Source organism: Myotis davidii, unplaced genomic scaffold (genome assembly GCF_000327345.1).
Source record: "Myotis davidii unplaced genomic scaffold, ASM32734v1 scaffold83, whole genome shotgun sequence".
NCBI classification, from domain to species: Eukaryota; Metazoa; Chordata; class Mammalia; order Chiroptera; family Vespertilionidae; genus Myotis; species Myotis davidii.
This window is the reverse complement of record NW_006294121.1, coordinates 2242594-2261419: the sequence shown is the minus strand read 5'-3', so window position 1 is coordinate 2261419 and position 18826 is coordinate 2242594. Positions and strand designations below refer to the sequence as shown.

The window sequence follows — 18826 nt, the reverse complement described above, 5'->3', positions numbered from 1 at the left end:
AAAGCACAATGCTCAATTTAGGAAAGAGCGACTGCAGAAGAAAATGTATAAGTTTGACTTTGGGTAAGTTCAGTTTAAAAAGAGGGTGCAAAGGTCAAAGGGAAATGTCCAGTAATAGTTGGAAATATGGGTCTGAAATTTGGCTGGGAGGTCAGGGTTGGCAAAACCAAAGGCAGCTATAGATTTGGGGGATACACATTTTTGTTAGTCATCCGAATAGAGGTGGCATTTGAAGCCATAACAATGGATGAGTCTCCGGTGGAGAGAATGGAGAGAGAGAGAGAGGGGGAGAGAGAGAGAGAGAGAGAGAGAGAGAGAGAGAGAGAGAGACCAGAAGGAAATGGAGCTTCTTCACTCATCCCACATTTGAGGGACCCCTGTGTGCTTGCACAGGTGGAGTATTGGGCAGAGATGAGGCCCACAAGACGGGAGCAGCAGGAGGAGGTTACAAAGGTTGCTGAAGAATGCGGGAAGAAGTTTGGGGCAGAACCCAGTCATGTCTTAGAATTCAAAGGAACTTAGTGGAAATGAGATAATTACCAGCGACAAATGTTGCAAAAAGGTAAACATTAATGCCTAAGAAATTGTTCGTTGGATTTTACAAGCAGGACATTGGTTTGTTGACCTTTGAGTTTATGCTGTTCCTTATCTGAGAGGAAATACTTTCAGCTTTTCACCATTGAGTATGTTCGCCGTGGGCTTGTCATGTATGGCCTTTGTTATGTTGAGAAACATTCCTTTTATTCCCAATTTGTTAAGAGTTTTTATCATGAATGGAGATTGAATTTTGTCAAATGCTTTTTCTACATATATTGAGATGCTCATATGATTTTTATCCTTCATTTTGTTAATGTGACGTATCATATTTATTGATTTGCCTATGTTGAATCATCCTGTATCCCAGAAATAAATCCCACCTGATCATTGTGTATGATTTTTTTGAAAGTTCTATTGAATTCAGTTTGCTAATATTTTGTCAAGTATTTTTGCATCTATGTTCATCAAGAATATTGACCTGCAAATTTTTTTTTTCTTGTAAATGTCCTTGTTTGGCTTTGTTTCAGGGTAACGCTGGCCTCATAAAACAAGTTTGACAATGTTTGCTCCTGCCTCTTCTATTTTTTGGAAGAGTTACAGAAGGATTGGTATTAATTCCTTAAATGTTAGAATTTACCAGTGAGGCCATCCAGACCTGGATTTTTCTTTGTTGGGAGATTTTTGATGACCCCTGCTTTCTTTTGGTGGAATTTTTAGGCATTTTGAAGTACCATATCTTAATGGTTAGGAACACAGACTTGGGAATCAGGTTTGAGTTCCAGTTGTGTGAACTTGGGTGAGCTAATCTCTCCAAGCCACAGATTCCTCATCTGGAAAATGGAGGGTAATACCTGCCTGATAGGACTGTTGAAAAGAATACATGAATTAAGCATGTAAAATATTTAGTACAGTGCCAGGCTGCCATTAACACTTGGCAAATATTAACGATTATTATTTGTCTTGAAAATGTTAGGCCATCCCAGACTTGAGTTAGGATTAATATTCTAGCACTCCTGGCCTTCCGTAGCTTTCAATGCCTAGTAAAGAATGTTGCCCTAACCGGTTTGGCTCAGTGGATAGAGCGTTGGCCTGCAGACTCAAGGGTCCCAGGTTCAATTCTGGTCAAGGGCATGTACCTTGGTTGTGGGCACATCCCCAATGGGGAGTGTGCAGGAGGCAGCTGATCGATGTTTCTCTCTCATCGATGTTTCTAACTCTCTATCACTCTCCCTTCCTCTCTGTAAAAAATCAATGCAATATATTTTAAAAAAAAAGAATGTTGACACTGGAGCCAAATTGCTGTGCCACCTATTCGTTGTGTGATCTTGGGGGCAAGTTACTTGACCTTTTGTACCAGTTTCTCGTCTATGGTACTTGCTTCATGATGTTGATGAGATCAAATTAGTTAATATTTGTTAAGTGCTAAGAACAGTGCTTGTCACATAGTAACGGCTATGCAAACATTTGTCAAGTAAATAAAAACACATTTCCTCTATGTTGTATTTGCTGTCTTTAGTTCTGGGGAGACATGACATCCCATCCTCTCGGACCCACCCAGTTTCCTAAAGACCCGAACATTTCATTGTCCTCAGATTCATATTGGAGAACCTTTTTTCCCCCTAAGTCCTCAGCTCTGATGAAGTTTTTTTCTGGCTTCTTACTATTCTTGCTAAGCTTAACTGATGACTTTGAAAACACAACACGAGGACCCCTTAAATCAGTGGTTCTCAACTTGTGGGTCGCGACCCCTTTGGGGGTCAAACGACCCTTTCACAGGAGTCGCCTAAATACATCCTGCATATCAGATGTTTACATTACGATTCATAACAGTAGCAAAATTACAGTTATGAAGTAGCAACAAAAATAATTTTATGGTTGGGGGTCACCACAACATGAGGAACTGTATTGAAGTGTCGAGGTATTAGGAAGGTTGAGAACCACTGCTAAATGAAAGTAACATTCATTTAGTGATCCAAGTCATCTCTAACAGGTACATGTCTTCAGGACTTTGTGAAGGTGCGTCCATAAAGGGAAGCACCTGTGCAATGATGGAGTGGTGCCTTTTCTGTGACTACCCTCCTGGGACTACTCAATTCACTTCAATCAATCTTATTCTCACCTTGGAAAAGGCATCTTTCCACAGGGTCTGGACAAAATAAAGTAGATCCTGTCTAATGACTCATTTTTCCCCCCTTGGCAATGGGACCTTTGACTCTGAAACACCCAGGTGATAAAACTCCTCAAATGCCCTGAAGTGAGGGATAAGAATGAGACATCCTCATCACCTTGCTGATAGAACCGCAGGTACCGGATTCTGAAAATGATGTGTGTGTGCTGGGATCCAGACACTACTCTTCAGGAGTTTGGTTGATTCTGTATATTAGTTTCTAGTGTCTCTGTGTAATATCCTGGTTCTGCTCTCATGGGGACAGTTTTCTAGCTTCAGGCTGGTGAGGACTTCTGGAAACCAAACTTCTCTAGAAGAGGCCACAGCTTTCCTTTTTCCTTTTCAACAGAATAAAAAAAGGGGTGTTGATTTTATCTTGGCTTTGGGGGTTTACTAATAACTGTTCTGAATTTTGGAGTATCTTAAAATTGGCACACCAAGTGAGGCTTTGTAGACAAGTGTCTCGGTGATCCGGGAGGGACCACCACCAGATCACACGTGGCACTGGTTTTTCCCAGCGAGGAGAAATGGACCGGTCAGCAGTTGTGAGATGGATCTGAATGCTTTCTTAGGACTTTTGGGGTGTTATTTAGCCTGGGCCACTGAGAAATGTCCCCAGTCATCTCCATTCATGATCAATAACTTCATACACTTAATGTACAGTCATCTAATTTGATACATGTGGATCAATATGTATTGTTCCCAAAGCTAATTAAACAAGGCTTACTCCTTGTTTATATTATACAGCTTTTACTTAAAAAGTTAAGATTGCAGGGGGGAGAGGCACATTTCCTACCACAGAGGGTAATTTAAAAACCTCACGTGGGGCCCAGAGCCCAGTCTCAGCATGGGGAGAACAGTCTCATGAGACAGCCAGGCCGACCTGGCAGAAGTGAACTTCACGTCACAAATCTCTGGACTTAATAGAAAGAGTGCTATGTGAATGCACAGCCCCGCCTCACACAGCCTGATCTCAAACCTCTCTGCCGCAGGCCACAGCCAAAAAGCTGTGGATGCTTTTTGTTCAGTGCCCATGTGATACTTTACAGGAGAGAATATTCTAAGTCTTACACTATATCAAAATGTCCGGTTTCCCCTTCATAGAATGGGATTTGTTAATATATTAAGTCTCACTAGGTTGGATGCACTATTTGCTTTAATCACTGAGACAGGTCTCAAAACACTGACTAGCAACTAAAGTTGCATCTCCATGGGTTGCCCATGTAAATGGGGGTGAGAGTGTAAGGGTTTTGTGTGGTGTGGGGGGCACTAGCATTTATCAAACATGTGACAGGGTCTCTGCTAAATGAATTATACGCATTTTCTCATTTAACTTAAAGCAGCCCCAAGGGGCAAGATTTATCACCATTTCACAGAAGATTAAACCAAGGCCTTAGATTACTGGCAAGGGTCACAAAATGGTTAAGAGACCAGCCACATGCCTACTCATGGGTCCCTTGCTGGGCAGCTAGAGAATACAGAATATTCTGTTGCATAGAACTTTCTAGAATTCTGCCAAGGCTCTGCATGACCATTTCTTCTTTCTGTACCAGGAGGGAAGATTCTTAAACACCTGCAAAGCCAACACTGTTGCTGGCCCACTGCCAACGAGAAGCCAAACACAGTTTCTTCATACTATTCTAAGAATGCTATGGTTTAAATAACAGGCATTGTACCCAGTGGGCTCACTAAGATTTTGTGGGAAAAGAGTTATTTTCCAGCGCTAATAACACCTTTGCTCTGTTCATGAGTATACTCTGGGCAGATCAAAATCATATGGAGGTCCCTACCCAGGTTCACTAACTTTTCCAAACAGATCTCTCTGTAAGGAGTTGTGTTATTGGGTATTTTATCCCATGTTGCCAAAAGAGAAGACTGTTGCGAATTAGTTTGACCAGGCAGTGATAAGCATTTTTATGAGACACACACTAAGTGGGGCAGAGAGAGCTGTCCGTTCCGTATTGTCTGTCACTAACCAGTGTGTCTGCTGGAGGAACCCCATCATGACCAAGGTTCCAGGCAGGACTGTGCCATTCCTTTAAAGAGCTCTCTGAAGTCCAGCTGGTGGGCTCAGTGGTTGAGCATTGACCTATGAACCAGGAAGTGACGGTTTGATTCCCAGTGAGGGCACATGCCAGTGTGGGGTGTGTAGGAGGCAGCCAATCAATGATTCTCTTTCATCGTTGATGTTTCTATTTCTCTCTCCCTCTCCCTTCCTCTCTGAAATCAATAAAAACATATTTTAGAAAAAAAAAAAAGAGCACTCTGAATACAGCCATTCGTCGTTTGTAGGAACATTTCAGAGGTCAGGATCAGTCCTTCTGTGAGACCAAGTCACCATCAATATGGTGACTTTCCCCCATTACAGTAATTTCTAAGCAAATTCTATTTTCCTTTTCATCTCCGTCATCAAGTATGGGCAAGCTGTCCGTAATGACAATGAATTTCAACCTTTTAATCCCCACTGAGTAACATGAAGAATTAGATTACTCCCCCTCAGCCCTGCTTCTTCATTCTTGGCTATAAAGACAGTTTTGGAAATGACAATCTGTCTACAACCTGAATGAACTGACCACGCCTCCACCTTCCCACACCCAGCAGAGTGAGATAAAAGAAGAGAGAAAGGCGGGGAAGAAAGAATGATGGGAATGTTTATTGAGACTGAAATGGAACATTGTTCTCTTTGATGAATTAACAGCACAGTGTGTTAAGAGGTCAGTTACAAACGGACTCCAAAATAAGGATGGCCCGCAGTTCATGAACAGCTCTGCAACTCTGGTGCCTCAAATCGGAGAAACCTGCCAAGGGGGTAGAACCATTCAGCCCAAGATAAATTACCAACTCAACTGCATTATATTTAGATTGACTTTCTATAAACAATACCATTCTTTGCATTTAAAAACTCACACTGAATTACTGGTTCATATCTGTGATGTTTACTGGACAATTCAGTATCATGCTCCTGTAGACTTCAGGTGCAGGTGGTCCACACTGAGCATGTATTCACGTCTCCATGCTCTTTGGCACAATTCTGGTTTCTTACTAGGTAAATAGGAAAGCACAGGCTTAAAGTGGCTACTCAGTACTGCAGAAGCACAAGTATTTTGGATCTCAGTGTAAACACAAAAGTCATGTTAAGCATTATTTACAAGATGTGAGCTGAAGCACAGACTTTAATAAGATATCTTCATAAATTAGCAGGGGAATGGCAAATGATGGATTTTAACGAGCAGGGCCAAGATCACTAGACTGCTAGTCAGTTAGAACAATCCTCTCTGGAGGAAGAGACAAGTGCCACACGAGTGAAGGATTTCCTAAACCACTGATCCCAAGGTCTCAGGTTGTGGGAGTTACTCTGCAAGAATCCAGGGTAGGGATAGTTCTTTTCTGGGCAATGTGGCTTGTTCAACCTATCAAATTCGTATTGAAATACAAGTTATCTGGTAGCTTGCCACTGTTGCTTGGGCCCTGATGGGTGCAAAAGGGCAAAGTACTATCATTTTTAAGTGGGTATTACTGACCTTGGAAGACTGAAGCCTTCCAGTTGGATAAAAACACATCCAGCCTTATGTGAGTGACATCTTCGAACATAATCTCACACAGAGCTGATATGATTTCCTCCCAGCAGAATTTAGAAGGTGTAACGAATGTCTATGCCACATCAGAATATCACCATAACACATCTCTGCTTTGGGGCAGAAATGATCGAACAACATGATTTCTCAGTCTAGTGCTCCTGAGAGAGGAGTTCTGATAAGCCCCAGAGTAGGTCTGGATTAGAATCATAGTTCATATTCAAGTATTAGGAGAGCTCTTTATTTCACATTGACTGTTCCACTCTGATCTCTGTCTGGCAAATTATATGAAAATAATATATACATATCTATATATATATATATAAAACCCTAATATGCAAATAGATGAAACGGGGGACAACTGAACAACTGTTCGCTATGACGTGCGCTGACCACCAGGGGGCGTGCGCAGAACATGGTGGGGGTCGGCCACGGCAGGATGGTGGAGCAGGTGAGCAGGGGCACCAGACCAAGGCAGGACGCCGGTTGCTATCATCAGGGTGAACCTCTGGTGGTTATTGAAAATTCTTTGCTCCTGTGCGCCGCAATCCCGCCTGGCACTCGCACTCATTGCTGGTGATGGCTCTGCTCACACCCACTGATGGCACGCAGCAATTGGGCCTGGTACCAGCAGCAGGTGCCAAGCGACTGGCGCCATTAGTGGGTGCGAGCGGTAGCTGCTGGCCCCAATCGCCCTTGAGAGCTTCTCTCCCTGCTCCTGAGGGGTGATCTGGGCAGCAGCTGCCGCTCGCACCTGCTCCTGGCACCAGCCCCAATCACTCCGTGCTGTCAGTGTGTGCAAGCAGGGCCAGCACGGTCAGCGCGTAGGAGCGGCAGCTGTGGGAGTGGGGCTGCCTGCGGAGAGGGGACTGGGGGCCATGGTGGGAGGGGCTAGGCGGAGCCATGGAGGATGGGCTGAGACCCACCCCTGTGCCCACCGCAACCTTGTGGCCCACAGTTTCTTTCAAGGTGCACGAATTTGTGCACGGGGCCCCTAGTGTGTGTGTGTGTGTGTGTGTGTGTGTGTGTGTCTTTATCTAGTTCTACACTGAACACTGGGTTAGGTTAATAGTTACCAGTGTCCCAATACAGTACATTGAAAAAAGGATTTCCCTTCCCCCGAGACCTGACACTCATCTTAACCCCTTCCCCAACAATTTTTTTGTTAAAAACGTTTCTTTTTCAGACTAATTTTTTTATTTTGGTTCTATATAGTATTTTTGATGCTGGTTATGAAAACAGTTTGAAATTATTTTTTCTTCCCATTTTTGTGGTTAAGAATAGTATTTCCTATTTCCTCAGAAAGTTTCTAGATGGAAATTATTTAGAATGGTACGTATGTAGCTGGTTTTTGAAGGTAAAGTTTTAGACGAGTATACTCGTCGACGACTGAAAAAAGAACATTTTGTGAAAACGTGTATACACGTTTCTGCCGGGGAAGGGGTTAAAACTGTTATTGCAGAACTGTGCTGATCTGTTTTCTGTCAAAGCAGTTTCTTGAAATTGGCTGGAGATGAGTTCAAAATGGACAATTTGGCACATTAACTAGAGAAGAGGGATGGTTTGGATGCATTAAAATCTATAAAAAATGTGAGACGTCAAAGGAAATCCATGCCATAGAAAGACTGAGTAAAAAAGTTGTAGTCACTGACAGAATAGTTTTTTAAAAACCCCAAACACTGGTGTGTGCGTGAGAAAGCAATTGCGCTTTCACATCTGTTACCTAATTCCAACAGCTGCTATGTTATATACTTCTAAACTTCGTCTCTTGTAGAATTTTAAAACTCCAGATAATATAGCTTGCTTTTTCATCAATTTCCTTTTCTCTTACCCCACCCCCAAGTCCCAGAACATAGAGAGCAAAAGTTCTGAATCCAAATATAGAAAGTAATTTGGAGGTCTGTGTATCAGGTCAAATGTACAATTGGCCATTAGTGTTCTTCTTTTCCTTAATGTTTGAATTCACTGAGAGATGTCCTTCATCATTCCCAGTCACCTGAAGCCAGGGCTCTAGAACTGTGAGGTCTGGGTGAATGAGATGGCGTCAGATCTGTCGATGGCAAAGCCTCCGTTGACATAGGACTTCTTGGCATCTGAGTCTTCATTATCGACTGTTGTGGTTTCCACAGCAAAGGGGTTCGTGAAGTTGACGTCAGATGCAACACTCATCTGCTCTAGCTCCTTCTTAGAGAGCTTCTCCACGATGCCCGTCCCAAAGGCGTCACCAAGGACGTTCACCATGGTCCTGAACCGGTCCCTGGGGAAGGGAGAGGGTAAGTCAGACAGGAGGCCCAGATTTCATTTCCCTAGCCATTGGAGAGAAGAAAGGACCTGAAGTGTTGAGTTACAAGTTAAGCAAATGCAGAAAGTGCTGTCCTCATGGCTGGCCGACCAGAGGCTCCTCTCCTTACAGGCCTGGAGCAGAAGTTGGTTCATAAAGGGACAGAATGAGCAACCCAGCTCCCCCGGCCTGTGCTCCCAATGTCACAATGACTCCCCAAACTTTGGCACCAATTTACCTGAATTCCCTCTTTTCTTCCCAAAGAAATGGGAATAGTATTCACAGATTATTTTGGGACAGTCAAAATTCCATAAATCTTTCACCCCTAACCTCTGTTTTGTGAACATTTCCGGGCTCTCTGAGAGAACTTGGATGTTTTGTGGGTGGCACATGGTATGTGTCCAGGTGTTCTTGTGTTTGTGTGTCCCTGGTATACTTAGTTCTTTACCACACCAAGTCACTCCATGAATAAGCCAGCAGGGATGCCACAGATCTCAGGGTCAGAAAACCAGGCTTGCCTGGGAATGTCTTTCTCTTTGAGGCACCCCCAGCTAGTCTTTACTCCCAGACAGCCTGGAGAAGAGGCTGAAGGCAGGAAGCTGTGTAGAAAGGGAAGGCATCCTGGTGAGAGGATGCTAGAGCACTGTTGGTAGAAACTATGTACATGAATATCCTTATGAAAACTACACCTGCAGGACAGAAAAGGCCAACAGTGCTTACACATGTCCACTCTGGATGCCCTGCTGTTACACAGAACAAGGCTATGGGTTGAACTAGACCCTAGAATGGACCATGGATCAAACTAAACCTTTGACTTTTCTGGGATCTTGGAGTGAAGGTCATCAATTCCAGGAAGAACCAGGGAAAGGAGAGAAGTGCAAATCCACCAACACCATTAGAAAAATTAAAGCATTTGCCTCAATGGTTGGGTACCTTTGCAAGAAACGTGCCACCTGAGTAGGGCTTTGTAGAACCAAGCAGCCACTAAGGGACAGCTTCCCTGTGCAGGAGCTTCTGCCTTTAGGGACATGACTGTATCTTCACACCCATATGGAATGTTTCCCTTTCCTCATTCTCAGCTGCCACTTGCAAACTGCACACCACTGGACTCCCCAGTAAGCCTGGCTGGCTCTGAGTGAAGGCTCGCTAAGGAGCTACACTTACCCCTGATGGCCAGGGGACAGAGACCTCGATGCCAGAAGATCAGTGCACAATGTGGGTGTTAACCAAGGACAGAGGTGGAATCAGGCTTGTTCTAACTTTAACCTTCAGGGTCACAAAAGGCACGTTCTTAACCTTACCCTGAACATACCACAGATGCTCTGCTGTATTCCTTAGCCATGTGTGTGTGTGTGTGTGTGTGAGAGAGAGAGAGAGAGAGAAATAGAAAGAGAGAGAGAGAGAGAAAGAGAGAGAAAGAATTATTGGCTTGAATGGTCTGACTTATTCTAGTCATAACAATTAAGACTTGCCTTTTATTGAGCACATACTGCTTTCCAGACACCGTTTTAGATACTTCTCCCACATTAGCTCACTCAGTCCTTAAACCAACCCAATGAGATAGACGGGATCTTTCCCATCTTACAGATAATGCAACAGGACCTCAGAGAGGTTAAGAAACTTAAGGTCAAAAGCCATTAAGACACTGATCAGGGATTCAAACCCAAGTCAGTCTTATTGCAAAGCCTTTGCTTGTGCCACTGCCCCTGATGGTCTGAAGCTGGGAAGATAGGCTGATTTTGAACCAGGTGGTCTGAACCTATGCTGCTGACCTAGGGCTGGGATAGGCCAGGGTGGCCTCTGGGGTTTGGAATGTCTGGGGCCTTGCCTACCTTCTTCACTATATTGTTTTGTGTTTATCTTGTCCAATGCCAGGCTCTTAACCTTGAGCATTTCCAGGTATAATGAGCTAGTAGAGATCATTGGCTTTTTAAAATCACTGCTTGAAGTTACGGGGAGTTAATTTTTAACCACATTATCAGATGGCCTGGTCAGAGGGAAATGATAGCAGCAACAGATGGCTCATTAGGCAATCTGAAGAGAGAATGATGACAGACTGCAGATTCTGCAGCACTTTATTCCAACTCACAGGAACCAGTCGACAGCGATGATCAGGGTGACATCCTCAGTGGGCAGGCCCACAGCACTCAGCACAATTACCATGGTCACCAGGCCAGCCTGGGGTACACCCGCAGCTCCGATGCTGGCAGCTGTGGCTGTGACACTGTAGCCAAAACACACCAGCACGAAAGGAGTTAGATACCCATTTCTTCCTTTAGGATCCCTGGCCCGAAACAGTCCCAATGGCTGTTACTGGTCTGTCCCCAAATTGGCCAGTCAGAATCTGTTATCTGCTGAGCACCAGCTCTGCCTTATTAAAGGGCTGTGGGAGACTGAGGAGAGTATGATCTTCTAGCCGTGGTCGGCAAACCCCGGCTTGCGAGCCGCAGTTTGCCGACCACTGTTCTAGGGGAAATAGGGCAAACCACTCTAATGCAAGGGCTGCATGAGGCACACAACATGCAAGAGATATATTTAAGAGGAAGGCAAGTGTTTACCAACTGGGATGGGTGACTATCTACCCATCTCTCCTGAACAAATGACAAATGTCTCTCCACCTACTTACTTCTGTCTACTCACCCATCAAGCATTTAATGAGAATCTAATATGTGCCAGGGATTTACGTTACCTTGAAGGATAGTAGAGGGATAGTGGTATGGATAGATGGACAAGGGCATTTTAGGTGAAGCTAAAACCTCAAGTGTTTAAGGAGGTTTTATTCACTTTCTCAACATCATAAGACCCTTGACATCTCTGGCAGATGCCCTTTAGGGCACTGACTTGAGAAATAGCTGACTCCTCTCCAAGGTATAAGCATTCATTCCTGACTGCTCCTTTTTGCCAGTGGATGCACTTTGTACAAAAGAAAGGTCTGGAATTCAGGAGAGGCAGCCATGTGAACTTTGCTAAGTATTTAAAAAGATCCCTCTTGGGCAGATAAAATGTGGCACATCCCTTTGGAATGTACAGTTTTTATCAGCAACTTCCTTAAATCTGGTCACTTTGGAGGAAACAAGGGCTCTCTGGTCCTGAAAAGTCCCTTGATTTGAGTCAGCTTGAAGGGGACACCCACGACATTTTCTCGAGACACGTCCTTACTCTCGGCTAAAGCCTGAACTGTCTCCAGGATGTCGCTGAGTTGAAAGATAAAGATGCAGAAACTGCCTATTTAGACAAGAAGAATCCCCAATTCTAGCCACAAATCCATATTCTTGTGAGTTCATAAAGCCTCAGAGTTCTTACAAAGCTGATTCCAGTGCCCATTCATCTGCCCAGTGTGGGTCACAGGTGGTGTTTGAGGGTATGGTTAAACTCAGGCCAGAGTTCTTAGATAAGTAAGTTTTTTCTTAGTGGCTATGGCCACCCAATTTCTAGTAAGTTAGAGATTTCTGGGGCTGTCCCAATTCCTCTTAAAGTTCCAGGCCTGCACAATCCTTTGGATCTGTTCTGACTTAAGTATTTGTTGTTAAATTCAAGTTTGTTTCAATGCTGGTTGAAAAAATTTAAACTGACCGCAATGATGGATTTTCTTTGTCAGAAGTAGTAGGTGCCCATGTCCACTGCTCCTCTTGGAACCCCCAACACATCACTGTTTACCATGGGGTCACTATGGCCTGAGGCTGGGCTTGAGATTCAAAATCCATTTAGTTAAAACTCTGCTCTTTGACCTTGACCTTACTTTACTGAACCTTAGGTATCTAAATTGACTTTCATCTGAAGTATAAATCTTCAGATAGGCGGGAAAAATTTTACTAACAGCCTGCCCTTAGGCAAGTTACTTCTCTGAATCTGTTTGTCACCTATAAGATGGAACTAATGTGTTTACTTTGTAGTGCTGCTGTGCAGATTCAATGAGGTAACACATTTAAGGCACCCAGCACAGCACCTGGACCTAGTAGATTCTTAAAAACTGATGCCACTTCTGCTACGTCAGCAGCTGCTGCTATTGCTTCTACTACCACTGCTGCTAGTATTATTACTACCACTACAAAAACTATCACTGCTACTTTTTCCTCCAAGCTCTTTCTGGGCCCCAAATTCTATAATTACCTTTCATTATAAGAAAATGTATCCTACTTTTAATCAGTTATAATCTTTGATAAATGAATGTTATGAGAAAACCACAACAGGGTGTGTTTTGGGTAGATGGTGCTTACATTTTTTTGATGTCCAGTCCAAAATGGCCAGAGAAAGAGATAAATATAGGTCCCCAAATCTTTTTAACCACAGGAACCACAACTGTAACTTGTCAAGTTTAACATTTATCATTTCATTCTCTCCCAGGTAGAGCCAGAGAGGATTCTTTATTTTAAGTTAATGATTACCCTGGCCAGGCAGCTGTCATTGGCTCTGGGCCAGTATTAGCAGCCAAGTCTGATATAAGAATACCCCAGAGCAGGGAGAGAGGTTTTTATGTGAATTGAGTATGTGGCCTCAAGGCCCAAAGTTTATTCCTCTAGCAGTTTTTTGTTTGTTTGTTTGTTTTTAAAGGTTACAAAGATCCAGGAAACCTATGACTGAGGCAGGGAGGGCATTCATCACAAAGTGGCAAAGACCCAAAAGAACTGACATCTCTTACAACCACTCCTTAGAAACCAGTTCAGTGCAGACGGGGTCCCACAGCCCAAGGTGAGGGAGGTGGGGAAAGGCACTGGGGAGTCTAAAAGTAACAACTGCTAGAACCACTGTGGCTGTGGATCAAGATTTCAATTTTAACATGCTTGTTGCTGTTCAAACTACAGAACTTTATTCAAGCTCTTTCTGATTGAAAACATTTAAACTGACTGCAATGATGGATTTTCTTTGTTAGAAGTAGTAGGTGCCCATGCCCACTGCTCCCTTTTGGAACCCCCAATACAACACTGTTAACCACGTGGTCACTATAGCCTGAGGCTCTTTAGCCACTAACATGGCTTGTTAGCCACTAACACTTTATAGATCATGCAGTTGCCCAGCTGAATATGCCAAATGGTCCAGTTTGCACTTGTCTTCGGTTAATTTCAAGCAAACTGCAATAAGTATGTTATGACTTAGGGTTGGGGAAGATTTAAAAATGTACTGTATGAGAACACTGTTAGAATTTATTGTTTGCCTGGAACTTATGCCCATACCAAGTGCTAGGGGTGAAAGAATGAATTAACTCTGAAATGTTCAGGTTCAGCCTTGAGTAGGCACAAGAACCCAGTTTAGTCTCAAACTCCCACTCTAAAGTCTCTGACTAATCACAATCCACTTTTCAAAGCAGCGCTGACCAGTAGGAGTTTCTACAACGACAGCACCTATTTCTATAATGATAGAAGCTTCGGTGTCTGCTCCGTCCAATTCGTGTGTGTAGCTAATGGTACTATATTGAGAAGTGCTGTTCCAGAGAAACAGCTCTGGCAAAATTCACTAAGGACATTTTTACCACCTACTTGAGTAGACAATTTCAGTCTTCATTTGACTCCACGGACCATTTAATTACAGTATTTGACTCCACAGACCATTTAATCTTTGAAAATCTCTCTTTTCTGGGTGTCAATGATACCATGGTTTCAGGGCTCTCTTCCCATCTTTCTTTCCTTCTCACTCTTCCTCTTGGGTTCTTCCCTCCCTGCCTCTAACATTAGGATTATCTAGGGCTCAGTCCTTAGTCCTTTTCTCTTCCCTATGGACTCTCTGTATGCAGTGCCATCCGTTTCGAACATTTACTGAATGCTCACTATGTAGGCATCATTCTAAGCATTTTATATGCATCGTCTGACTTAATGATCACTACTTGCACAAAATATAGATACTATTATTATCCTCATTTTATGGGTGAGAAACAGAAGCTTAGAGAATACAAGTAGCTTGGCCAAGGTTACAGCTAATCATGGTGAAGCTCAGATTCAAACTCAGATAATTGACTCCCTATCAAGCTGAGGACCCTGGCTTCTGTATCTACAGTGAAGACCACATTTCTCTCACTGCTTACTTCTACCTGGGTGTCTTAAAGGCATTTCAAATTCATTATGTCTAAAAGCATAAACTCTATCTTCCTACCTAGACTTGCTTCTCCTACACTAGTTCCTGTTCTGGTAAGCACCATCCACCAATCCAGAAACACCCACCAATCCTGGGAGTCATCCTATCTGCCACCTGTCCCTCACACCAAATCTAACTGATGCCTCTTTAATTCACTAGCTCTTCTCCATCCCTCATGTCAGTGCCTTGATGTGGGCCTTTTCATACCATACCTGGACTTCTGTAATAGTCTCCTAACAGGTCTTCCAGCTATGGTTCCTGCTCCCATCCAGTTGCTTTTCTAAAATGAAAATCTGTCCATGGTATGAAAGATTGTCAAAGACTTTTCCATGAGCTCCCCATACAAAGCTTTCATGGCATGATCCCTGACTCTTCGTTTCTTTATGTTCTCCACATCGCACTCTATGTCAGTCATACAAAATAATCTGTATTTGCTATTCCTTTCATCTAAAATGCTCTTAGCTTCCTGCTTTTTCTATGAAATTCTTACTCCTCTTCTAAGACTTAGCTCAACTCTCTCCAGGAAGCCTTTCCTCACCTTCCCAGGGAGAGCTAACCCTTCCTTCCTTGGTGTCTTCGATGCCTCCCATTCAAATCTCTACTATAGCCCTTATCGCACCACTCAGCATTTATTTAGATATGTGTACCCTTTATCTACCTACTAGGAACCCCTTGAAAGAAGAGACTGGCCCTTGTTCAATCTTGAATCCTTGGTACCTACTCTGTGCCTAGGACCCAGTGAGGCACTGAGCTGAGAACAGAATGATGCTTTTGGCTTATCTAGACCTTGAAGCAGAAATCTTGTGTGCATGATCCCACTGCTTGTAACACAGCTGTGCTTAGTCTTGGGAACAGACTTTGTAGACCAAGAAAATCAACCCACCACTGGACCCCTCTTGATCTCCCCTCACAGGCAACTTTTACTAGAGGCAATTCCAGTAATGGAGATGAGAATGAATGTGACACCATGCCCCCACCTGATAGTGACGATCTGCCCAATGCTCAAGTCCATGTCATTCAACTGTGCAATGAACACAGCTGCTACTGCTTCGTAGAGTGCCGTCCCGTCCATGTTGATCGTAGCACCGACGGGTAACACAAACCTAGTGATCCTTTTGTCCACATGGTTCTTTTCTTCAGCACAGCGGAAAGTGACAGGCAGGGTTGCTGAACTGTGTGACAAAAAGACAAAGGCGTTACGGTTTACAAATGCTGGTCCTCAGTCCCTGCCTGAAGAAGAGACACCTCCATTCCAAAAACTAACCAGGGATGCTGGCACCTTTGACAGGTTCAGGAATCAGAAGGTGCTATGGTTGCCACTGTTCCAAGTTACAACATAATCTCTTCATGGGCTGCAGGCTGTGCCAAGAGGGCCAGAAACATCCCACAGGGTGAAGAACTACATTCAAGGACATGGGTAGAGACTATGGGGATCATTTCTTTCTTTCTTTCTTTTTAAAATTGATCTCAGAGAGAGAGGGAGAGAAACCAATTGGTTGCTTCCCGCATGCATTCCAACTGGTGATCGAACCCACCACCTAGTTATATGCCCTGACTGGGAATTGAACCCCCACCTTTTGATGAATGGACCGATACTCCAACCAACTGAGCCACACTGGCTGGGGCAATCAGTTCTTGAATTAAAGGCAACTACAAAAACTATAAGCTGCAGATACTGCTTCATCAAGTGAGGCGCGGGTTGATAAAAGCTTGGTTCAGAGACTTGCTCTAGACACCCCTCTTCTATTTACCTGGAAGAGATCATGAGAGCTGTCAGGAGAGCCTGGGCCATCCCCATGGCAAACCGGAAAGGGTTCTTTCTTACCACAATGAAATATATCAGTGGGAGAATTACAATGGAGTGGATTGCAAGCCTGTAAATGAGAAAGGAACAGGTTCATGGATGATACCACCTCTTCATATTAATCCTTTTTTCAAACAGCTTTTCTCATGTCATTCAACTTTCATATTGATCTAATGAGAAAATGAGAAGTAGGGTAAGGAATATGTCTCCAGTCCACATATGAGGATGAGATTCATTCAGCAAATGAAGTATCTTATCAAAGTTACTGGCAAAGCCAGTAGCTGAATGCACATTCCAGGGCTCACAGAACAATTACATCATGCTTCCAAGCCCTGATCATGCTGTTCCTGCTAAATGTGCTAAAATCTTTCACTTCCTTCTGTTGCTGAATTCTTACTCCTCCTCTAAGACTCAGTAAGACTTCCCTCTCCTTCAGGAAGCCTTCCCTCAACCTCCCAGCTCCCGCTCACCCCTCCCTCCTTGGTGACTCTGTGGGCCCCTCTATTATAGCCCTTCACAGTCTCAGCCACTCTGCTCCCTGGGCCTCACCGCTGTTTTGTTGGATGGCGCCCACTGTCTAAGAGGGAAGTGAGGATTGCAATGAGGAGGAGGAAGCCCTTGCTCTTCCATTTTCATACTTGGCACCGACTCTCTTTGTTATTCCTGTCTTCCAAAACTATTCCTTGTTCCACATGGAAATATATGGGTTACACAAAACAGGGGGCTTCAGAAAGGAGACTGATTCAGCGGATGCCATATATGTGGCAGCGTAGAGTTTAAAGATATGTGAAGCTGAAATAGTAAGAAGTGGTCATTGAAAATACAGCTCCCGGGGGTGTGGAAAGAGGGTCTCCTGGATAGAGAGCTTGTGGCTAAGAACTCTGAGGAACTGACTTCGTTCACTCTTAGGAACCTAGCTAGGATAAGAGAACAGAAGCCAGCAGAACCCCGTTATGAAGTGGCTCAGGATAATACGCCGCAGCCCCATCACTGCCTGGACGCAGCCTCTGGCCTCCTTGAACCGGGCCAAAGAGGTCCTGCCTCCCTTTGCACTGGGCCCTGGGATATGACTGACCCTCACACTGTAGGAATCCAGGCTGCTTCTCTGTTGGCCATCAGGGCTATGCTCTTGATAAACACAGATTAAGTAGTAAATGCTATGCAGTGGGAACTCCCCAATGCAATTAAGTTCCAATAGGTGAGCTGATTGCTTAAGTGGGTGTTTGGGGGCATTGACCAGTGGGAGTCAAATTGATGATGTTTACTCATTCCTATGGCCCATATTTCAAGGCACATGTGATGTATCCCACCCCCGGCTGATATCTGGGAGCACCATTTATCACCTATTCCCCTCAAGGAACCAATAACTGGACTAATAAGTATGCAAATGACCTGTCTCCTGCTGCCTTCCTGCTTTACACAATTCCTTCTAGCATGAAGATTTCCCCCGCACCCTGTCTGGCCCTGTGAGGATGCAGGGGGTGACAGTGGTCACCAGCCCCACCAACAGGGTCCTGGAACCGACCAGCCATCCTGCTCCTACTTGCTCGAGTCTGACTTTATTTAGGCCCTGCCTAATTTCTTTCAGGCCCAGGGTACATGGGGTTATTTTTATTTGCTTGGTTAGTTTATATCCTTGAGGAAGTGAAGACCAGGAGACAGCCAAGATTGGCTACCAGTGGGTTTTAAAAAATTATTTGAATACAACTAACAAAGGCAGTGACAAAGCCTGGTCCAGGCTGTTCTGCCAAGATCTGGCACTGAGCACAGTGCAATCCACCTCCAGTACAGCTGTTAAAGGGCACCCCTCCCTACCCCCAACCGGCTCTCTTATCACTGAACCCCATTTCCCCCTGCACGTAGAAGAAAAGCCAATGTTAACCCTCTGAAACCCAGACTTTCATGAGTTCAAGTGAGGTTTCTTCTCTTGGGTCTGACCTACCCAGTCAGGACGGTGGCCATGTAAAGGCCCAGCTTGCGGAATATGTCCCAGTCTTCAACTTCTATGATCTTTCCGGCAATCAGGAATAAAATGCCGATTGGCATGTAACTAGGAAGTAAGCACAACAAAGTCAGCAGGTGTTTTCTCAGGGTGGGATTGTTGGGGAAGAAACAAGCCTCAGCTTTGCACCGCCCTCAGCTGGGAGGAGCACAGGGTGCACAATGAAGTGAAGGTCTCAGTTTCATCCCAGTTCCAGGCTCTGGGGGACCACACTGGCTTCAGGTTTCAACATCTGTGTGTACCTTAAATTCTACCCACCTAAACTACCGTAATGGGACACACTTGGCAAGAAGGTATGGTTATTGAACACCTGAAACCTATATAATTTTATTAACCAATGCACCCCAATACATTAAATAAAATAAGTACATAAAAAGGTGTGATTAAACTACTC

The 18826-nt window shown here is 44.1% G+C and overlaps 1 protein-coding gene across 5 annotated transcripts in view; it reads right to left on the bottom strand.

Annotated features, from left to right (window-relative positions):
• Positions 1 to 5336: 5336 nt before the first annotated feature.
• SLC1A1 (solute carrier family 1 (neuronal/epithelial high affinity glutamate transporter, system Xag), member 1) overlaps positions 5337 to 18826 on the bottom strand; it is a 37135-nt gene continuing 23645 nt past the window's right edge. Inside the window, exons 7-12 of one of the 5 annotated variants that reach the window (XM_015566889.1) lie at positions 18373 to 18480; positions 16378 to 16500; positions 15604 to 15798; positions 10650 to 10784; positions 5612 to 5746; positions 5337 to 5502 (exon numbers count right to left, since the gene is read on the bottom strand). In XM_015566889.1, the coding sequence (XP_015422375.1) occupies positions 5659 to 5746; positions 10650 to 10784; positions 15604 to 15798; positions 16378 to 16500; positions 18373 to 18480 (649 nt within the window). In that variant the 3' untranslated portion in view covers positions 5337 to 5502; positions 5612 to 5658. Of the gene's footprint in view, positions 5747 to 7887; positions 8537 to 10649; positions 10785 to 15603; positions 15799 to 16377; positions 16501 to 18372; positions 18481 to 18826 lie in introns of those variants that run through there. The other 4 variants (XM_015566885.1, XM_015566888.1, XM_015566887.1 and 1 more) reach the window with 4 other exon arrangements.